This window comes from Phyllostomus hastatus, unplaced genomic scaffold (genome assembly GCF_019186645.2).
Source record: "Phyllostomus hastatus isolate PE091 unplaced genomic scaffold, TTU_PhHast_1.1 phas_contig_40, whole genome shotgun sequence".
In the NCBI taxonomy this organism is placed as follows: domain Eukaryota; kingdom Metazoa; phylum Chordata; class Mammalia; order Chiroptera; family Phyllostomidae; genus Phyllostomus; species Phyllostomus hastatus.
The window spans coordinates 45052440-45069806 of NW_025333872.1; the positions used below are offsets into that span (position 1 = coordinate 45052440).

At 35.8% G+C, this 17367-nt stretch overlaps 1 protein-coding gene across 5 annotated transcripts in view; it reads right to left on the reverse strand.

Moving 5' to 3' along the window:
• EPHA7 (EPH receptor A7) overlaps window positions 1–17367 on the reverse strand; it is a 175502-nt gene that overhangs the window by 20558 nt on the left and 137577 nt on the right. For 3 of the 5 annotated variants that reach the window (XM_045843264.1, XM_045843263.1, XM_045843268.1), the window contains exons 6-9: window positions 14289–14413; window positions 10866–11049; window positions 2333–2441; window positions 1735–1790 (exon numbers count right to left, since the gene is read on the reverse strand). In XM_045843264.1, coding sequence (XP_045699220.1) covers window positions 1735–1790; window positions 2333–2441; window positions 10866–11049; window positions 14289–14413 — 474 coding nt within the window. The remainder of the gene's footprint in view (window positions 1–1734; window positions 1791–2332; window positions 2442–10865; window positions 11050–14288; window positions 14414–17367) is intronic. The other 2 variants (XM_045843267.1, XM_045843265.1) reach the window with 1 other exon arrangement.

A 17367-nucleotide genomic window follows, 5' to 3' on the forward strand; every position in this document is an offset into this window, starting at 1 on the left:
TAATTCAGAAATGTTTCAGATATACTCAGTAAAAGAAACCAAAGTGACATAGTGATTAAGGCAATATTAAATGATTCTGCCATCAAATTATTCACATGTGGGCAGAATCAGGGATTCCAGGAAACATACTCTAGTTACTCTTCTATATACATATTAAAGTAGAGATAAAATTGTAGGCATTCGAGTTTGGATTCCCTTCTTCCCGTCTGTGGAAGTGTTAAAAATGATTCTCTCTTGTCATGACAGAGGCGAGAAAAAAGTAACTTGCATCTTTTTCTGTACGTCCTCTAACTAAAACCTGTCTATAGCACACTCTCATCACTGAGACATGCTAGTCACTGCAGTGTTGGCAAGGGGAGGCATAGCTTTGGGAGCGTATCAAATACTCCCAGAGGGGGGCAGTGATGGGATCATATCTACTCAGTCAGAATCACAGGGAGATTTCGGATTTATGAGGGTTAGACCTTCTACAATTGGGATACCCTCTTAAAGTAAAGAGAGATCACACCACAAAATTGCTAGCACTTTACCAGGTCCTTAACAGGGGGTCTGTGAAAGTGAGAGGCCCTGAAGCACAGACTTTGCAATAAAGTCACCTCTGGTCAAACTGTTAACTTTGTCTTGCAGTATCCCCAATAACCTTCCTGCCTTCAGTGGCTGGAATTCTAAAGAGTTTTATAATCAATTTAGATATGATTATCTAGAGCCACTTTTATTTTGAAAACTGAAGTCATAGTAACTGCTAGTTCAACAAATAAAAACACATTAAAGAAACCCAGGAATAGTAATAATAACATTTATAATTTTTGTTTTTGAACAACACATTTTCTTGATTGATGCTTATATAAACTTTTAATTTTATATAAAATTGGATACATGACAATATCTTCTTAGATACTGACATCATGATTTAATTAATAACACAAAAATAGATATAATTCTTATGCCCTTTGAGAAATTTATCTATGAAATGTTCTAGTAAAGATTATTGCTACTATGAAAAATAATAAATAAAATTGTTCCTAATAGTTTCAAGGATTATAATAACTAGTATCATTTAATTTTTAGTTTTTTACTTTGGCTGTCTTTTTTTTTTCTGCTTTCCATCCACGTTGAACAAGAATAAGAGTAATACAGATGGACATTTATTTTCTTTTGTTCTCTCAGCTTTCTTCCAAATATGATTTCTAAAATGAATGTTTAATAATCAGGTAACCCAAATCCAAGGGAGAACATTGGAGGATTACATCTTACTTTTATACCTTTGATGTCTGGTAAAAGCATCTATCGGGGCTAGACAATTTTAGCAGCTGAAGAGAAACAGGTTCCTTCTTAGCCCTGCAAAGTAGCAACACTCATTGGGTGGGAAATCCTTCTAATCTGATACGAATTCCTTAGTTAAACGTGGGCCATGCAAAATTTAATGGGTCATTACTAGAAGAGTAGGAAACCGTTGGTCAAAGTTTGCAAAAGGAAAAATTGTGACATTAAAGCAGCTTAATATCCTGCAGTTATATTAAAATTTCTTGTGAGGTTACATTTCAGAATATATTTTATTTTTTAAAAATTCACATTCTATGACTTTTATTCTTGTGAAATGGTTTAAAGCAATACTCTGAGTTCATTACATAATTTCAAGCATGATGCATTAGGAATTTTTGTCATGCCAATATTAACAACTACGTTTCTGTATTAACTGGGATATATAAAAGTAAAGAAAAACCAAACACTTACAATGAAAGTAAAGCTCTTCATCTCCTTCTTGGTCAGCTTTGCTATAACCACAGTGCCTGAAAAATAATCATCAAATTTGTGACAAGCACAATCAATAATCTCACTTTATATATTTAAAATCATATGAAATACACCTTAACTATTTTACAACATGCTAGTTAGATCTAATAAACTTAATAAATGGCATAAATGTAATAATAATACATCAATTCATATGATTTAAATGGGCATAGAATATAAAATATTCCTGTAAGACAATGTAGAAGGAACATATTTTGTAGCTTTAGATTTACCAGTGAGTAAATATTAGCTTATACCTTTTTTCTGGAAAACAACAGATTTTAAATGGTTTCCACAAACATTAACTAAAAGAAGTAATTTACCCAATCAAAATTGCAATACTCATCCTCTTAAACTAAAGGCAATGATTAAGCTCAAAGTGTATTTTGACCTTGGGAGAATAAAAACTTACTGACTTTTAACATTTCTTATCAGACAAGGAATATTGCATATACTATTCTACTGCACTAAATAATTAATAATGGGTAACATAATTCTGAAAAGTTATCTCAAAGATTAGAAGAAGTTTGCATTCTACCTTCTTCCAATGATGAAGCCAAAGACCATGAACACCAGAATGATGGTCCCTGCCACTGCCACCACTGCGATGATGATGACGGGGTTCTGCTCGCTGGAGACGGCTGTGGCTGCAAAGAGGGCAGGGGCTTAGAAACACTCCGGGCTATGCAGAACTTGAGAGGCTGCACAAAGTCTTATCAACAAGAGCCATCTCTGCTATTGAATTCAGATCTAATTTTAAACATATGCATTATATTGTAACTGCAAATTTAAATATTTATTTTTTTGTGTTAAAGAAGTGGTAAGAACAATGTTTTCATCTATTTAGATCCCTCAGCTGTAAGAAAAGTGAGCCTATACAATGACTTATTGAATGCCTATCTCCTGCTTATTTACTGGAAACATACTTATGAATCACAAATAGAGATCTTTGATCTACAATTGCTATTAAATCTTTCTGAGCAAGATATGTGATCCCTCTATGGCTGTTTTCTTTTGTTGTTGTTGTATAATAAAACAAACAAAATACATGCTCTCCTTTTTTCAAAGCACTTTAAGAACTTTATATTTCATATTATCAATGTAAAATAAGAATCATCATGTGATCATATTAAATCATCATGAATTTACAATGTACCATAATTATGGAATGAGAGAAGAATTACTTTTACTAATTTGACAAAGTATGCAATATACACATAAGAGTTTATAGAGGAGATTTATACAAGAGGAAACTTTCTTCAAGTTCTTTAAAAACATTTCAGCATGATCTAATTGCAGATTCTTCCCATCTTTTATGCTCATTTATGAAGGCAAGCCTAGCCGGCCTTTCTGAGAGTCTCTCTGGGAAGAGTATATGTTTCCATGTCCTTTACAGCAGCCTCTGTTTCTAATTCTTCATCACATCACATGGCCTTCCTTCCCACTTCCGTTTTCCCAAATTAGTGAAGTTTTACTTATAATGTAATTTGCAATTGTCATATTTTTCTGACTATATTCTCAATGCCAGTATGGACTTCATAAAATAATCAAAACAATATAAAGCACCAAAAATGTATAGTGCAGTAAATGAATCAGTTGCAAATACCACATATAATGTCAAACTAATAGTTCGCTTATTTCTGAAACAATCAATGGCTATAATCTTGAATTTATGGCAAGATGGAAAATACTAGTCTTTCTTTACGGTGACAAGGGACTGGGTCTCCAGAGAGGTACATCACAGGTGGGCAGAGTTATGTGTCACCGCCATAGGCAGCATAAAGCTTTTTTCCTTTAGTTTATCTATGTCTCCCTCTATTTGATAACTCATCTCTTAACTTTGTATACCTATGCTAACCCTGGATAGCTTTTACACTGAAAAACAGTATAAATAAATCTGTTATAATAGTTTCTGAACAAAGGTACCCAATTCATCACCTGCTGATTACTCCCCAAGGGAACTAAATGAAGAGAGGGAGAGAAAACTTTTAACCTTTATTTCTGATTTACAGCTTATTATCATTCAACAAGAAAAGATAACTTCAACTACTTTTGTTTGGTTGTTTATTGTTTTCATCTGTGTTTTTATGTATATTAAGAAAAGAAAAAGAATGGAGTATTTTGTTCATGAGCAAGGAAAAATTATACACATATGTATCGAACTTAATTCCATTCAATGGATATTTCTCATGGGTCTAATCCCTTGCGTGTCTTAGGTTCAATTTTCTCTTAGCTTCAGAAACAGAGCTCCAATCAGAAAACTAACTCAGGTAAGTTATGAAATAGAATTTGTTAATATTTATTTCTACCTTTATATATATATATAAATATATATGTATTATATATACATATATAGTCACACTTTAATTTTTCCATAGTCAACATTTATGGTTAATATTTTCATCTATTTCATGGGTAATAGAATTTAAAACTAACTTATAAGTGTCATGGGGTATTAACAAACACCCCATGGTTTAAAAATTGTAAAAACAGTAGTTGACTTGGATAGAGGGGGCTTTTAGGATGATGTGCAATGACCAATCTGTTTACGTTCTCTTGTCCAACAGTGCTGGACAGGCATCTCTTTGGTGGCTTCTTCCCTTTTGCCCTTCTCCCAGCACAGTGCGTGGCTGTTCCTGACACTCTGGGAGCACTGGGCCATGCACTACGTCAGCACTTAACTGCATGGCCAGCATTTGTGTACAAGCCTGTCTTTCACCAAATTTTAAATGGAAAGTATCAACTGTGTCATGTGTCTGTGCATCTCCAGTTCTTAGTACAGTTCCTTGTGCTAAATCAGTGTTTCTCAAAGGGGGGTCTGGGAACCCCTAAGGATCCCTCAAGAGCTCTCCAGGGGATCTGCAAGGTCAAAACTATTTTCATATGACATGCTGTTATTTGAGGTTTTCATTTACATCTGCTCAGAAGTGCACAGAGTAGTCCGGAAGTTATATGACATGGGATGATGTCATCACTTTGATAGCCAATGAAATGTGTTCTAATAAGGTGAATATTGATCGATATATTCCAAGAAATAAAAGACTGTTGGGAACCGCCCTGACTGGTATCAGAGGCTGAAACCCCCGCCTAAGCTAAGGCTAAGGGAACGCCCTTGGAACTGTAAGCCAGCAAGGAGACAAAAGCTTATCTTCCTGGCAGGAATGCTGCTTCTGCTGCTTTATTCATAACTGAACCCCCAAAAGCTTGGTCGGTTAGCCAAAGATGGGTAAGATTCCCCACGGGGGGAACGACCTAAGCCAGGCACGATCACTTTGGGAGGCCCCCCAAAAGAAGGACTTGGGGGGCTGCAGCAAAAGGGGGTGATGAACCCTCGCTCCTCGGCTCTGACGTAGCCTGAGTTCTCAGCGTCTGGGAGAAAATCTCCTTATCTCTTGGTTGCCTTAGTTCCCTTGCTCCACCTAAGCCTGAAACAATGACAGGGTAGTGCAGCTCTGTACTGAGAAGTGCGGATTCCCTGGGTGATCAGGCCTAAGAAAGAATATGTAAATTACTGTGAAACCTTCTTTGTTTAGAATGCTCTCAGTTGAATGAGAAGGGTCTTAGGAGGAAGTTAGTTTGTTCCTCAGTCTTACAGCTCTTTGACCCCAACTCAATAGACCGGCAGAGTTCTTTGTTTTCTGTGGTTCCTTACTTCCTCCTAATGAGTACTGTACTTTACCTGAATTATTATGCAAAATGAGCCTAATAAAAGCAGGTATGGACGGTAAATCAGCGCGCTCCCCACTAGGGGGGGTGGCCATTCTGTCCCTACTTCCCCACAGAAACTAGTCTGTCTCTGTGCATGTGGTGTTTTTTCTCGCGTGTTTATTGTCGAGCCATCCACAGCGTTCCATGGTCATTGCTGGCCGGTGACCCACGCGCAACAGCTGGCGCCCAATGTGGGGCAGCGATTCGGGACCACAGAGGTGGGACCCCGTTCGAGACCACTTGGAACCAGCGGCTACGAGCCGTCGCTGTGGACAACGCATCAACTTCGGGTGGATTTGCGCGCTAACAGCCCAGGTAAGGGCCAACGACCCCGTACTCTTTCTCGGGCATGTCGTAGGATGCGTTGAATTTTCAGGGAAGTAGGTCTTTCTTTTCTAGGTCGTTTCTCTCTTCGCGACCGCCTATAATTGGGTAAATGGTAATTTAATTCTCAAGTTTGGGGAAAAAAAGATTTGCCTTGAAAAAAAGTAATCAGGTGATTTATTTTGGCCAATTAAAAGTAAATAAAAGTAAGCTTTTTCTTTAAAAAAAAAGGAAGGAAGGTAAACATGGGTTGTAACTTATAAAAAGGGCAGAAAGCTTTTCTGTGTATATTACAACAAGTTCTTAAAGAAGCAAAGTATAAGGAAGTATATAAGAAAGTATAAGAAAGTATAACAAAGTATAAGAAAGTATAACAAAGTATAAGAAAGAAAAGCATCTGGTTCAGCTTTTGCAATCTCTAAGAAAATATTGTCCTTCATTTCCTGATAGAGGGACGTTAGACATTGATGTTTAGGAAAAGGTGGGTGAAAGGTTGAAATCTTTGCAAAACAGTGGTATATCTATTGGTGTACACACCTTTGTAACCTGGAGGCTTGTCAGGGATTCTCTCGAGTTCATTTGGGCAAAGAAAACAGAGCTAGACTGTTGATGAGGAATCTGATTCTGACAGTGAAACGGTGTGCAAATTGAGTGAGCAGATCACGGAGGCCCCACCCTCACCCCCACAGAGAAGGATGGATTTTGCTCTGTATCTGCTCTGAAAAGGAAATTGAGGATTCCAGGGAAGGTTGAAACTTCACACTCTAGGAATGTAAATGGGAAACTGTAAAGATAAATGGAAAAGTAAAAGTTTTAGGAAAGAAGTTATGTGATGTTAGTTAATAATTGAAGGTATAAGGCATGGAAATGCAATCTTGGTGAATATCAGAAGGGGTATGAAAGAAAGATTAGAAGGTTTGTGAATGTTGCAGAAAGTCTTTGGAAGTAAATGTTTTAAGAAAGAATTATGTGGTGTGTGTTAGTAATGGAAGGTATAAGGCATGAAGATGCAATCTTGGTGGATATCAGAAAGTGTATGAAAAAGAATAGAGAGTTTGTGAATGATTGCAGAAGGTCTGTGGAAGTGAAAGTTTTCAGAAGCCTGGTAGATATCAGAAGGAAAAGGATTTTCCTTCACACTTTATATTTTTCTCCCTACCTGATCCCTCCAGAATTTGGCATTCTAAAAGAGTGAGTAATGACATAAGGTTTCTTTGCATAAATCTAACAAGACCAGTCGTTAATAGTGGTTATAATTTAATTGTGCCTTCCAAGTCTTTCCAAATCTGCCATCTCCAGAATATGACCAGAAAATGAATGAATCCAAATGGCATTATAGCATTTAACAATGCACTGCCCTCCTTATGAGTCCGACAGTTTGTTAACACCTGGTTGCACTTATTGTTTAATCAATGCTACTTTAGAATTAGTCCAACAGGCCCAAATAGATCAGGAGATCCTGACCCGCCTTTCTGCAGTTGAATCAGCACTGGACTGGATTGGCGAACGCCAGGACGCTCTCGTGACTCGTCAACACCTAACCTGTGACCCTAGTTTCTCCAGACTGTGCGTCACACCGCTGCAATGGAATTCCAGCCAACATACTTGGACTGATATACAACATCGCTTGAGGGAAGCTTTCTCCACTAACTTAAAAGGACAAATTGATAAATTGCAGTTGGAGTTACATCATCAGCTGCAGGACATTCAACGTTTAACCAAACAGGACATTTTTCGAGCCCTTAATGAAAATATTAATTGGCTAAATCCTAAAACATGGTTTGATGGAATTAATTTAAGAATTTGGGTTTTTGGAGCTGCTGGTTGTTTACTGATTGTGATATTGATTTGTGGACTTCGGTGTATTTGCAAATTGTTTTCCCAGGGTCGTATCAGAGACCAGCAAGTAGCCACCTTTATGGAACCCTTAGCAGTCCTAACTGAAAACAAGGGAGAAGGTATGAGAAACCACTCTGGCAGGCGTAAAATTAAAACTCAACACCCACGTAAGAAAGTAGGTGATGAGTCGGTGCGCAGAACTGCACCTGTTAAGAAATCCTCTCGTAAGAAGTCAGGCTTGCATTATGCTCAAACTGCCATGTGATTTGCCTTTCCTGATATCTATGTAATTTCTCTCAAAGATTGAAATGTAATCAGACCTATTACTTTTGTTTTTTCCCTTAATATGTTTTCTTGCACTGAATTTAGAAATTTAGGTATGCACAACCCATAGAATTTAGTTTCTGCTTTATATTTCTATTATTGCCTTATGATGTATGTAGATGTTGCTTTTCTTCTGATTTGCATTCGAAAACAGCAGAAGTAGGTTTCACAGGCTTAACAACCACAATTGATTTTAAAAACTAAAAAAGGGGGATATGTTGGGAACCGCCCTGACTGGTATCAGAGGCTGAAACCCCCGCCTAAGCTAAGGCTAAGGGAACGCCCTTGGAACTGTAAGCCAGCAAGGAGACAAAAGCTTGTCTTCCTGGCAGGAATGCTGCTTCTGCTGCTTTATTCATAACTGAACCCCCAAAAGCTTGGTCGGTTAGCCAAAGATGGGTAAGATTCCCCACGGGGGAACGACCTAAGCCAGGCACGATCACTTTGGGAGGCCCCCCAAAAGAAGGACTTGGGGGGCTGCAGCAAAAGGGGGGTGATGAACCCTCGCTCCTCGGCTCTGACGTAGCCTGAGTTCTCAGCGTCTGGGAGAAAATCTCCTTATCTCTTGGTTGCCTTAGTTCCCTTGCTCCACCTAAGCCTGAAACAATGACAGGGTAGTGCAGCTCTGTACTGAGAAGTGCGGATTCCCTGGGTGATCAGGCCTAAGAAAGAATATGTAAATTACTGTGAAACCTTCTTTGTTTAGAATGCTCTCAGTTGAATGAGAAGGGTCTTAGGAGGAAGTTATTTTGTTCCTCAGTCTTACAGCTCTTTGACCCCCAACTCAATAGACCGGCAGAGTTCTTTGTTTTCTGTGGTTCCTTACTTCCCCCCTAATGAGTACTGTACTTTACCTGAATTATTATGCAAAATGAGCCTAATAAAAGCAGGTATGGACGGTAAATCAGCGCGCTCCCCACTAGGGGGGGTGGCCATTCTGTCCCTACTTCCCCACAGAAACTAGTCTGTCTCTGTGCATGTGTGTTGTTATTTCTCGCGTGTTTATTGTCGAGCCATCCACAGTGTTCTGTGGTCACTGCTGGCCAGTGACCCACGCGCAACAAAAGACTCTTTGGGGATTCTCAATATTTTTAATGGCCTATAAGGGTTTCTGAAAACAAAATATTTGAATGATTGTGATAAATAATAAAAGCTGACAGTTGAGACTGTGTGTTGGGCACTGTATTGGCACTTTGTGTACATTGATTCAGGGGACCACAGCCCCTGGGCATTGGATGGTACTGGTATGTGGCCTGTTAGGGACTGAAGCATTCACAGATTAACTGAGTCTTCAGACTGCCCTGTGAGTTAGGTACAGAGAATAGTTCATCCAAAGTCCCACAAATGGACATGGCAAAGCTGAGATGTGAAACCAGGAATATGTCTACTCTCACTGATTGATACTGATTATCTGTTCTAAATCAATGACTGTGGGGCACTCATTCTTATTCTTTGCTCATTTACTGAATGCCTTCTATGTGTCAAGCACTGTAGCAGGTACTGGCAAGCCAACAGTAAGAAAAGGAGATATTATCATTCTTTTATCAGTTTACATTCCAGGGGAAGAGAATATTCTTACACTAAAAATCCCCACATTTTTTCTAATGCACAAATCTATTTTTAACATTTATTTCATGTATTCATTCAGGATTTCACTGCTTCATTTTAATCTCTTTGAGTCTTATTTACCTCATTTTAAATAATGAACATAATATGAATGAATCTCAGCACACAATAAACAATAGTTTAGAAAGTTTTCAAACCTATTTGGAAAATATTTTGAGACCAATTTTGAAACCTATTTTGAAACTATATTTAAACATATAATGAAAATATATATATATATTTTTAGATTTTTATTTATTTATTTTTAGAGAGGGAAGGGAGGGGGAGAGAGAGAGAGAGAAACATCAATGTGTGGTTGCTGGGGGTCATGGCCTGCAACCCAGGCATGTATCCTGACTGGGACTCGAACCTGTGACACTTTGGTTCTCAGCCTGCGCTCAATCCACTGAGCTATGCCAGCCAGGTGACTTTTTAAAATTAATGCTTTTGTGCCTACAATTCTAACCTCAGCTAGCTGAAGAACAACCAGCATTGGTGCCCAAGCTGTTCGAAAGTTGCACTCTGATGATAAACTAGGATGTGAACCCAAGATAGCTCTGTTTAGTTTCTGTAGATAAATGTGCTGTTGTGTTCCTAGGTAGCACTATAAAGCATAGGCAAATGTAAAGGAAATTCAATATATTTGTGCCATTTATTTTTAAGCTGAGTGGTAGTTACAGAGATATTCATTTAGATATGCATAAATTTCATATGTACTTTCCATATATTCTTTAGTATGCTTGAAATTGTTCACAAAAAGTGAAAAAGAAATGATTAAAATAAAGATAAATGCAAGTTCTAAGATCTTCTTGAACTCAATTTTTTGAACTTACTGCTAAAAGGCAAGTCACTTAAGTTAACACAAATTCTTCCATTTTATCTTCCTCTGGCCTGCCCAGGTGTACATCCTGGATTTACCTGGTTTCTATAAAGAAGCAGTTTTGACTGACAGAAGCAAAACTCATTCATTTGGGGGTCTACGAAATCAGCCTGTGCCAACACACAATTGAACAAGTCCCACTTCTGTTCCTAACTTTGTCTTTTCCAAATAAACCCAGTATGTATTAAAGAGACCAATGTAAATCACGTGCTTCTAATATTGCAAAATAAAACAGCACATTTTATATTATTGTTCTAAATAACCTCCACAAAGTACATATACAGGCATATACATTCACCTTTAAAGGTAAAACTTATCTTGAACAAAATCTTCATCCCTGATATTTAAAAAAAAATGCCAGTTATAGAGAGTAATTATAGGTGGTAATTACCTTCAAACATTTTACCTGTAGCTTCCTCCAGTGTAGCAACATCAAGCCTGGGACTGTAATTTCCATAGCCAGCAGCAGTAAAAGCCCGAATCTGGAAAACATACACTGTCCCTGGCTTCAGGTTATTAATGGAGGCTGAAGTGGACTTCGTTTTTACTGTCGAGTAGGTACGTTCCCTTTGATCCTACAAACAATAAATAGAGTATATTTAATTGTGATTGCAACCAGGCAGTTTGACAGCCAATTTTTTCAATTTATTTCAGTTTTCTGCATTGTTACTAGAAAGGCTACATTGTATACTCTGTAGAATATTGTAGCATTGAGTTGTTTCTTGGAAAATATAAAATGTAAATGTGAACACATGCTTTTCTTCTATAAATTTCAAAAAGATATAAGTTTGTTAATGCATTTATGATGTTTTGAGCTTTTCCTTTGTTGGTGGAGGGCATAGTGGTAAGAACAATTGCATAAAGAAAATCTGATGTCCTAATGACCAAGACCTAGTTACACCTGTAAAATCTATGGGTTAGTAAAGGTCTTCACTTCATAATATAATTCTCTTAATATTTTTAATGAGTGTTATTCAGCAAGTAAAAAAAAACATGCTAAAATGAGGAAACTTACTAAATAAAGATTTTTAGCTAACACCACTACTATAGTACAGTGATTTTCCACCAGTGTGCTGCAAGAATTTTTAAGAACATACAATACCTGACTATTCAGTCAGGGGCATTGATCTATTTTCCCTTAGACTGTCAAATAAGAAATGACAAGAGCCAACACAATAGCCATTGATTGTGAATGCTCTGTCTTGAACCATAAATATATAGTCATCTAATAGAGTTGCATCTTATTGGTCATGTAGCATGATATGGTTGTGTCTATTGGTCAATTCTCGGTAACAGAAATCCTTATATACAAGTAAAAGCATCTGATTTAAAAAAAATCACACTGGAACAGAAAAAGGGTAGATAATTAATAATATTATTTATTTTTTGTAAGTTGGCAATCAAAATTACACCTATTTTTGTCAGATCAGCAAAAAACATACTTTTTGTGTGCTGCAGAATTTTAATAATTAGCTTATATGTGAGAGGAAAAATACTGCAAATCACTGCCAGTGACATTATCAATTATTTTCATTATAAACTGCATTTCTAACAGAATAAAACCATTCTTACTATACAAATTAAAAAAAAATATTTTAGCCATGGCTGGGCAGCTCAGTTGCTTAGAGCATTGTCCCAATATGACAAGGTTGAGGGTTCAAAAGTTGGTCAGGCCACATACAAGAATCGACCAATGATGGCATAAATGAATCAGACAACAAACTGACCTTCCTCTTTCTCTTTCTCTGAAATCCATCAATCAATACTTTTTTAAATAAATATTTTATGTCAAGAGTATCAATATAATATCAAAGTACTATATGATTTATGGTATGACAATATTTTAAACAATATTGCTTAGTTCAATTTCCTTATTTTTCAGATATGTAAACTGAGACTCACAGAGTTTAAAAGTGTTTATCATATTATATGACTTAGAATAAAAAGCATTTAAAAATTCAAGAATATAAAACACCATCAAAATAATAGTCAAATAAATAAAAATTTAAAGCTTAATTGATATGCCTCTAATATTCTATTATGAAAAAGTAATAAAAACTACTGATCCAAGTATATAATTTTAGACAGTTTTTAATTTCTTCTGTAATAAATTCCTGTGCTCAACTGTGACTGTCAATAAAACTGCTCACTGAAATCTGAAAATACCAGTCTAGTTCGATCTGTCTTTAGTTTGGCATTCATGGAAGTGTAAATAAATTTATATTTAAACTGGATTTAGTGAAACTGATTTGTGATTGTGTTCATTATAATCATGCATAAGATGATTGTATTATAGTATATGTTTATCTAAGAAAAACTAGGTATAGCTGATATTAGATGACAATGATATGTACATAGATCATATGCTTACATACATTACAGTGTAACACAGTTACTTTCTTTTAATGACTGCCTAATTTGTAAGTTCAGGAAATGTAAATACATATTACTTCTATCATGCAAAATAGAAAAGTATTTGAATGAACTTATTCTAGACTAAGGAACTGCAAAATATTTTGTTCCATTGTGAGACTTCACTCTTATTTACCATGTAACTTACCTTTTAGAAACGTATTTTATTGCTTTTGAAATCTGATGAAATTTCAGAAGGGACTAGAACTGTTAGAGCTCATTGGAAAACAGACATAAGACCAACATTAAAAACAAGCATTCCCTCAGAAATGCATTTGATGGGATAAAAAAATATGTTCCCTGGTACAAAATGAGGCATTTTAAATGTGACTTTGGCAATGGAAGTCACAAATTTATAATGGAAAAATTAGCCAAAATATTGTAAACTTAATCTGAACATTGAAACTAATCTTAAACTCTGTTTTTTCCTCAAAGGGAAAAAAGTATCTATTGTCACTGCACTATGTGCATGTTTACTCAATCAAGTTGATCAGTCCCAAGATTTCCAAAAGCCTGACAGTCCTATTTTGAAATGCTGTTTAAATGGTTAAAACAGTTATATGTATATTACAGCACTTCAGCTAACTCATTTAAGTCCATAACAGTAACACTTATTATTACTATTACCACTAGTAATCACAATAGTTTCCACGCTTGAACCAGGTCCTTCTGTGAGGTAGAGCTTACATAATAATTTGTGACCAGGATGCACCAGTCTCCCACTCTTTCCAGATGGATTAGAAAAAAAAAGCATTCATATGCTCAGATACATCACTAATCATTAAAGTTTAGCCAACATGGAGATTAAAGGGGCAGCACATGGGATTTAGCAGTGCCATTTTTCATGGAGAGGAGTGGAAAGAGGTGGTATTGTGCATGACTAACATCACATACATGAACTCTCTTTCAGGAGGAATTTAAAGGAGTGGAAGAGCATCATCCAAATCTAAAGTTTAGAGACTACTGTAAAGTTACTGCAGAAAATACAATTATATTTTCAAATTACAAAATAATTTGAGGCCAGCATCCCTATCACTAAAACCACATAAATAAAATAAACCATTAAAAGCCCAGGCATCCTAAAAGAAACATGTTCCACAAACGCATTGGGTTGTGAGGCTTCTGAGCTACTAAAACATCCTCCAACAAATTATGAAGATTTCAAAAACTGAATAAATCAATACTAGTGGAATATTTTCATTTGTGTAATTTAATATACAGAAATTATAATTATAATAATGAACCAGAGGTTCAGGGAGATAGTTATCAAAATTGGATAAAATTAACTGAATTTTGAAGTACCACTAGATAGTTGGCATAATGACCAACGTTAGTCTACTGAGCGGTAGGATGACATGAGACATACTGCACATCCTGTGCATTTCCTGTTTTTAGCACTTACTTTCTCGTAATACTTGATTTCATATTCGGTGATGACTCCATTGGGATGCTCCGGTTCCTGCCAGGAAAGCTCGACACTCCGCTGTAGCACTCTCTCCTTCATTACTCCGCTCACTTGTGAGGGAGCTGTTTGGACAAGATGTGTCAATAAACAATGAGAAAATTCACTGGATGCCTCAAATCAAATGTCACAACCGATCAGTCCCATGCTGTGCCAGTTTCATTAAGGTAAAAGAAAGCACCTTTTCATAGCTCACAATTCAGAAGCTAATGAATATTCAAACAGGACCTTATTACTGTTCATAAACCTTAATAGGAATTTAAATTAAAGTGCAAACAGCAGAAGATAGCATTGTTCAAGTTAGTGAAAAATGGAAATGATGGGGCTGAGAATGACAATTAAGCAAATGAATGCTAATTAAGGCTACAAAATATGATTTCAGATTAATCTCCATTGATAAACTAAGTCCAAATATTTATTTCACATACAACAGCAATACACTTTAAAAATAATTTAATTTTGTGCAAGAAAAAGTATATGAAATGGCTACTTTAATATTCAATTAAATCACACTTTTCAAAAATGTTTTCATGTTTCACATGTGTGTATTCCCAAGAATTCCAGTTAACCTTGGAAAAAAATTTTATTCTCCATTATGTCAAGGGCGAGAGCATGCTAAAGCTGCTGCTATTTAAATATGTATGTAAAAAAAAAAACACATACATACCCCTGCGTAAGTAATTTATACTTATGTAACCAAGGCTTCAAGCTTTGAGAGAAGCAGCTCAAACTATACTTTTGCTTCCTCTTTCTATATAGATAATAATATGCTTAGCATTCTTTCATTCTAATTAGTGGCATATACTCTTTTTGGTAGTTAAGGCTGTGGAATGCAGCAAACTAATTTGCTCTGTCTAATTTGCTCAGTGATGATTAACTAGTTGTCTTCTCTGTCTAAATGAGTAGCTGCACTGGCTTGGCTGAATTTCAGTGGGGTCATTATGTTCCATGTATCATGCTCTATCTCATTTTGCAAAATATTTTCAGGCTGTTAATTTAATTTTCAGATGTCCAAATTTGTTAATAATCCTGCTGACAGAAAAGCAATTATATGGGGCCAAAGCTGTTTAAGCAAGATTCTGATGTTTATCCCTTTGGCTTTATTTTGTTGCTTCTGCTTTTTAATATTTTCTTGTATCACTGTCTAGAAAAGAAAACATTTTTCACTTTCCAGCTTGGTGGTTGTAAAAGAAGGACATGGAAGATGCATGACCTCCATTTCCTCTCAGATTACTAACAAAAGTGTAACTAGGGAAGATTAAGTGGAACAACTTTTGCTTTTGGGGGATGCAGCTGAAGTACTCAACACACTGTGTTTACAGAGTAAATGTGTTTCTGATAGGTTTCCAGTGTGGCAAGTTCTCATAAGAAGTATTATTTTTGCCACAATTTAAAAACCGGAATATATGCAGTGAAGAAGAACTTGTTTTTAAAGTGATGTGCCTCTCCGCCCAGGACATGCTTAGCAGGTCTCAGCCCACTGTGAGACCTTCATGAGGCTGCTTCCTCAAGCCATACCCTTGGCAAAAAAACCCCAAAAATCACGAGGTGAGATTCCACTTAGAAAATAATCTGTAATAGCCTAATTTACTTAAAATCATTCAGAAAAATCTGTATTTTCACTTTTGTTAGTAAAAAAGAGAATACAGCACAGGTAAGATTACAGTAATAGTTGAAACACGTGATTATCCAGTAAAGAGGAGGGTTAACAACGTGGCATACACTGTTTGGAAATAGGTTAGCTGAAAGTAGATTAGAGAGCTCATAGGTACCAATCTCTAGGTCTCCTTCAAATAACACACACAGCTTAATGTGATTTTCAGTTAAGTCAAACTGTAAGACATTTTGATTAGTTTCTGTCCTTAAATATTAAGGTGAAGGAGGCAGGAGAACTTAATTCTCCAAGGTGTGGAAGAGACTTGGTGTATAAATCTATCTCATTTACTTTCTGATATGTTACCGCAAGATCTAAGTATAGATGGGACTTGATTTCTGCACTTACACACTAAAATTATATTCATTGTTTATCCTGAAAGAAAAACTTTAACCAATAAAATCAGAGTAATTGGGGGTTGGAGAAAAGATACCTAAAGTATTTTTCAAATAGCTAGTATTTTAAAATTCACATCTCATCACTAACAGTGCAGTGTGCTGTTTTTTATCCCTCTTTTGCACGAGGAGCCCTGTCTATAAGTGACTATACTTCTGTTTTTCTGTATATTTCCTGTTTTTAAAATTTATCCCTTGATGATACTGAAGCAAGTCACACATTTAAGAGGTTCAGAGACAGAAGTACTAGCACATGGCCCCTGAGAATAGATAAACTGTATGATAGGAAAAATCTTTCCCTGTCTTATGACCTTCAAATACAATATTTTAGTACAGGAAAACTGATAATATTTTCCTTTGAGTTTTAATATCTCAGACATAAAGGATATACAACTCAAAAGATGTATCAGCTAGTCAGATTCTAATTTTATTTGCAGATAAAATTATATGTACAAGTAAAACTGAAGTTGCATAAAATAATCTTAAAACTCAATGATTTCTATGGTTAATATAGATGATCTACTGAATTAATTACATTGTTACAGTTTCACTAAGAATATACTCATGCTTAGACCAAAATATTCAATTTACTGTATCTGAAGTTCATTTTGAAAAGAATATGTATACAATTAAATTATATACATAGTTAACAACCAATTAGGTGTTATGACATTTAAATTGTAATTTCTACAATTATCAAAGTGAAATAAAATATATTATAACTTGACTTGATGTGAAGCTAGTAAGTGGTTACCAACAATAATAAATTCCCTAATTTGAAAAACTAGGAAAACCAGTACTTCATGCAGAGAGGCTTTAAATATGAATTTTTGTTAGGGTTTCCAACAAATGATTAACAGATTCATTTCTCACCTAAGTTTCTAGAAATATTCAGATACAAAAATTAATTTCAACTGAATGAACAAATGGAAGTTTTTCCCCATCAAAATCTTAATTACTTTTTTAGGGA